At 39.7% G+C, this 6,203-nt stretch overlaps 1 protein-coding gene across 1 annotated transcript in view; it reads left to right on the top strand.

Moving 5' to 3' along the window:
• The first annotated feature begins 1,815 nt into the window (after positions 1-1,815).
• ndfip2 (Nedd4 family interacting protein 2) overlaps positions 1,816-6,203 on the top strand; it is a 16,887-nt gene continuing 12,499 nt past the window's right edge. Inside the window, exon 1 of the mRNA XM_005739835.2 lies at positions 1,816-2,067. Coding sequence (XP_005739892.1) covers positions 2,041-2,067 — 27 coding nt within the window. The 5' untranslated portion in view covers positions 1,816-2,040. The remainder of the gene's footprint in view (positions 2,068-6,203) is intronic.

The raw sequence follows: 6,203 nt of genomic DNA, 5'->3' as shown, positions 1-6,203 counted from the left end.
GTTGAGCAGGTTTACAACATTAGGAAATTGCTGCGGTGCTTCAGTGCAAACATGGTGTCATAAATAACACTTAAATAGACATGGAAAAAATAAAAGTAGGGATAAGAATTAAAAGTGCTACGTGGAAAGATATGTGCATGAGATATACATGAGATATATACATGAGAGTAAGAATTAAGAGTGCTACGTAGAAAAGATATATACATGAGTGCAGGTGGTGATCAGTGCCAAACATGGAATGATGCAGTGACACAGCGTAGGGTCATGTGTTAGTGGCGGGGACAGTCATATGGTTATTGTTCATGTGTCCAACAGCAGAGGGGAAGAAACTGTTCTTATGGCGAGAGGTTCTGGTGCGAATGGACCGGAGCCTCCTGCCTGAGGGGAGCAGGTCAAACAGACTGTGTCCAGGGTGAGAAGGGTCAGCTGAGATCCGAGCTGCACGCCGCAATATCCTGGAGGTGTACAGGTCCTGCAAAGATGGGAGTCTGCAGCCAATCACCTTCTCAGCAGAGCGCACAACACGCTGCAGTCTCTGTTTGTCCCTGATAGTGGCTCCAGCGTACCACACGGTGATGGAGGAGGTGAGGATGGACTCGATGATTGCAGTGTAGAACTGCATCATCGTCCGTGTTGGCAGGTTGAATTTCTTCAGCTGCCTCAGGAAGTACATCCTCTGCTGGGCTTTCTTGATGACGGAGGTGATGGTGGGCTCCCACTTCAGGTCCTGGGTGATGGTGGTACCCAGGAAGCGGAATGAGTCCACAGAGGTGATGGGGGTGTCAGTCAGGATGATGGGGGGGAGTGGGGCTGTGTGCTTCCTGAAGTCCACAATAATCTCCACTGAGATGACTCACCAATAACAACAATTTATTTAACAGAATTCAGTGTATTAAACGTAGAGGATTGAAACAAAGTATCGCTCCTATTGCTCCAGTATCGATGCAATACCAATACCAGAGATGATATCTATATTATTGATAAGGGTGTTTGATAGCTCAGGGCCTGCTTATTTATGTTAAACAAGGAGGGGTCTCACTTCTTAAACTGCAGCAATAAGGTTTCCAGGGTTTTTGGTGAAAATGAATAACGATCTTATTTTATGTTCACCTTGCTTTTAGTCATGCAACAGGATGGTGTTAAAGTTTTGGTGTTTTTTATGGATGGAAATGGGTCGTTGTGGTTCAGAGATAAAAGAGGAATTTGGCTCCACCTAGTGGTTTCTCTCGTCAAATTTATTTATTTATTTTTGTATTTGCGTCATCACCCTTTCTCAATCCTTGGAAATCTGAGATCGAGCTACCGAGGAAGGAGTCAATTGGTCGAACGACAATTGGAACAAGAGGTAGTCGCCTTCAAAATAAAGCGTCTAGCGAGCGTTGACGGCCATCTGAGATGGTACAGAAAAAGTAAAACAGACAGTAGAACAGCCATCTTAAAACGTTATGAACTGAATAATATTAAAAGACAGTAACATATCACATTCCCAAGAATTTCTAACAGATTAACTGCCTAACAATTCAGCTGAAAGCAAGCGCGGATAGAAGCCAAGTGCATTAGATATTGATATTATATTAATTGTACCTTTTTTATACTTACAATGAAAATATAATGCTAATATATGGTTGTTATCAATAATAATAATAATAATAACGCTTAAAGCTTAGGTGTAAACGTAAGGTAAATTAGATAAGTAGAAGATCATATATGCATTAATGAATACAACAACGATAATAGTAATAATAACATTAATGCGCAATACAGATTATATACATTTTAGTTTGAAATATTTAACCGGAAGTGTGACATCTTTAGACTAGCTTGAAAGTGGGTGAAGGTTTTTACACAGAACGGTATTTTTCTGTGAATGCATTGTAGGTTGTAGCCATTTCTTTCATCGCTCAGAATCCGGTTCTTCAGCGTTGTGTCTGGAATCAACATCTCTTGCCCGTGACTCACACATCGGAGTAAACCCAAGTCTTATTTTTTTTTGATAGTTCTCACCGGCTGGCTCGTTTAGCCAGCTGAACCTAGTCGAAGATGGACCCAGCGAGCCGATACCAAGTGGTGAGTGGAAGCTGATCAAAACACCGTTTGATAGCTCGGCCTGCCACTCGTCACAGGCACCAGGCCCTTGCCAAAAAAATGAATGCTTATTGTTTGTATTGACTATTTAAAATGCGTTATGTGGGACAGACAAAAGCCGTAAAAAAATCAAACTTTCACAAGTGTTGTGTTTTTCCCCTAAATTGGTTTTGCTATGGTACCCAGCCTTTGATTAGCCACCTCCGTTAGCTGGCCAGCCAAGAGTAGTCACGAAGGCCGTTTAAGTGAAAATGCTTTTAATAGCGCTACACACATAAAATACACTCTCTAACTTGTCGTTACATGTGTACATTAAAACAGAGGTGTAGTTACACGGTTTTTGGCAGCATAAATTCTGAGAAGCTTAGCTCTAAGTTAAGTGGTTAGCATAGGGATTTAGTAGCTGGCTCATATTAAATGTGGTAAGAGGGCCTTTTTTCCCTCTGGTTGTATTTTTTTAAAGCTGTATTTCCGGCTTAAACCGCAGCTTAAAGGGCTGGTACGAATCAAGAGAAAGGAATGACGGTGACAAATAAGTGTTAACGAACTAATTGTTCAGAAATATGACTTATATTATGTCTTCGCAGAATCATAAAATTCTATAGTAATGCAGGGAAAAACTAATGCTACTACTGTTAGTCAAAAACATTAATGGATGCCAGCCTCAGAGTATGGCTTCTTTGGTTGAACTGGCCTAAGCATGTGGAGTTTGTTCCTTCTGTTAATGTATTGTAACAGCAGTGTTGGTAAAACTTTGGAGTCAGCTATGAACCTTGGGACATAAAGTATGCTTTGTGCCTTGTATTCTGGTATTATGGCTGATAATCCCACAGCATATTCGGTATGAGCCAAGGCAAATCAGCAATGTCCTTTTTAACTTTTCAGCCCTGAACAAAGCAGCGATTCACACCAAGTTCTTTTTTTTGTTTTTTTTTTTAAACTCCAGCACAATACAGTGGATTCTCAAGGATGGCTTGGATGTGGCCAAACGGATAAGTTATCTGATATTGTGGTTTGTGAAAGCAAACAAAAAAAATATACTAATAAAAACCCAGTGTTCATCACAGTATGCCTACACTGTCATCTCTTGCTCTGTTTCCTTTCTAAATAATACTACAGGTATGGGGCACTGCTGCTGTGAGGTTCGGGTGTATTTGGACACATGAGGAGGCTTGTGGCTATGTTGTTAAGATCTTATGTAATCCCCTGTGCTTGCGTGGGGGTGCAGTTATGCTTTGTCCTTGATTCTGAGCCAGTCGTCGGCCGCTCATTCACTTCCCTGCCTTGTTTGCTGACCCAGCGCTGGTGGAGGTTCAAAAGTCGGTTGGGACGGCCAAGATCTTAGTTTTTTAGAAGTCTATCGGTGTGGTAAACCAACAGATTTCACTGTGACTGTGCTTATTAAAGAAGCTATTTAGGTTTGTTAGTCACCTCTGGCTTTTCAACTTGCGTGATATCATTACTTATCACAAAGGGTGTTTCCCCTGTTTGTCGCGGTGTTTTACCACTGTTCGAAAACCACCATTACTTCATGGAAAAGGTTTCAAATGGTAGATTCGCCTTTCAAAAACATAATTTTAAGCAGATTATCAGAATTGTGGAATTCAGTCCTGCTGACGCAGAGTCAAAATGAGTTTCAAATGAAAACTTGCATAGCTTCAAGCTATGCAACTGAAGTTTGCCGCCTTTTTTTTTTTTTTTCTTCCAACTTTTTACATATAAAGCAATCATTTTGTTAATCAGGATTTTTTTTTCAGTACAATAAACATGAAGTGAAAATCATGACATGCTGCGTTTGTAATTTTTTTTTTTTTAAACCTTTTCAATCCTAAAGTAAAAATCTGATATCGGCACATGCTTAGTCAATATTTCTAATTGATAAATCCGACATGTAATGAAGCTGAATGTCAAACCCAAACTGCCTCAAGCTTTGCAGTGACATCAAATCAATCTGCTCTTGCTAACTGTAAACTTGGTGAATGTATCTGGCTCAAACATTAGAGGCAAGCGTGTTCTATTGCCTATTAGATCAACACAGGTCAGCAGAACAGCATACCAATTCACCCAACTAAAGGTATTACTGTAACTGTTTACTGACGATTGTGATCATTTAAAATTAAATTCATTGATTGTGTCAATCACACAGATCATAATCTCATCAATAATTGTACTTTTTGTAAGCTTAGTCTTCAACATCATACTTTTGTATGTTGAGTTCAATTTAAGTTGCTTTCTTTGTTTTTTGCATGGCTGTCCCACCTAATATTCATATGTGACAAATGAGGTTCCAACTGACTTTTGGCAAATTGCAGTTCCATTTACACATTATGAAGGTTCAACAAGAGGATTGGACCTAAACATTAGTGGGCCATGGGAGTTTTGGGCTCTCACCCTAGTGAATGGCACCATACAACAAAACTATCATTAAATCTGCTGGTGCATGGTGTCGTTTCAGGCGGGTGATGTGCTTCTTGAGTTTGTTTGCAGGTTGAAGACACGAGTTGACCATTGTGGTGATTTTTACCACCATTTAAATGATCTATCAGTACAGAAGCATATACAGAGAAATGTTGCAAGTTTGTCTTTCTGAGGAAAATCTTTTTAAAAAAAGCCTGCAATTTCTTCACTTCTTGGTTTTCACTTCTCTTATATTATCGCTGGTATAAAAGATACAGAACTGTGGTGACGTCACCACTGACGTGCAAAGTGACCAGTGGAAATATATTGGACCCTTCGATTGCTCTGCTGTTTTTAATATAAACACGGTCCTGTAGAACAGTGGTATAGTGATCCACCCAAACTATTGCTATTACAATAATTATATTGATGATGAAAATCAAGAACTGAGGATTATTGTGAAAGTTGTCAGCTCAACTTGGATCAGTGTTTTTCCTGTGGTTCTGCCTCTTTGATTACAGGCACTTTACTGTGCTCTTGGGGAATTTGTTCTTGGACTTTAAACAAGCTAAACTTGCTTAACCACCTTGAGACAGCTTTTGTTATTCTTTGGGTTATCAGCATTCTGACGCACAATGAGTCTGTCAGGTTATCCTGCCAATCCTGGGTCACGTAGCACTGTCCTTAAAGTTACATGTAGTTTACTTAATTCTAAAACTACAATCTTATGCCTTTGGCCAGGAGCTGACTAGATTGAACTTTCTAATGGATGCCCTTTTGGAACAGAGGGGCGGAGGTGATTCCCTCTCGGTTATACTGTAACCATCATCTGTAATTTCAGAAGGTGTTTGGCTCTAAGACCTGACAAAAAAAATTCTGCTTAGGCTTGTAGATGACCCTCTCAGATGTCGCGTGGTCTGTCATTAACTTATTACATGTAGATCACTTTTCCAGAAACCTTCCTCTGTTGACATATTGATGTGGCTTTATGTATCTGTGCTTGCTGTGTCAAACATTCTGTTTAGGGCAAACCGTACTGCTCTTACTCATTTTACTCCTCCTTACATGCAGGCTAAGGATATCACTGTAATTGAACATTTCTTAAGCTTCTACATACTGTAGCAGTTCATTTCTTTAGGGTTCAGATTGTGTTAGCTTTCATTGAGTACAGCTCTGACAGATGCCAAAGGGTAAAGACCAAGGATTAGTCTGTAATGCTTAGCTAAGGAATTAGAACTAAGCAAGAATAATGGAACCTGCCACCACTAAGAAAGTCTCCTATAGAGTGGTAATCACCTTTCACTGGGGTAATACAGTATTTAACTTTATCTGTGTTTTTGAAAGGGCTAAAGGCATAACTAATTATTAATGTCAGCACCCATCATGTTCCGAAGCAGTGGTGTGGGTGCCCTGGCAATGCTTCCCAGTGCTAACAGACATAAATGTGAAGTGGTAAGCAAGATGGAACATACAGTTAGAATAGTGTAGCTGTTTTTGGATTGTTTGTATGTATGCAGTGTCAGAACTAACTCACATGTGCCCAATATTAAATTTGTAGTGCTATCAGAGCTAATGTTAGCCACACACTCTGGGTGTTTTCTTACTTTTACACTAGTTGATTACTCTAAATTTTCATTTTAGTTAGAAAACTAGTAGCTATTAGGGCTGAACGATTATGGAAAATAATCTAATTGCGATTTTTTGCCCCAATATTGCGATTG

This window comes from Pundamilia nyererei, unplaced genomic scaffold (assembly GCF_000239375.1).
Source record: "Pundamilia nyererei isolate P.nyererei 1_Seehausen unplaced genomic scaffold, PunNye1.0 scaffold00094, whole genome shotgun sequence".
Classification (NCBI taxonomy): Eukaryota; Metazoa; Chordata; class Actinopteri; order Cichliformes; family Cichlidae; genus Pundamilia; species Pundamilia nyererei.
Note: the sequence above shows the minus strand (reverse complement) of the source record. Positions and strands in the feature narration are given on the sequence as shown.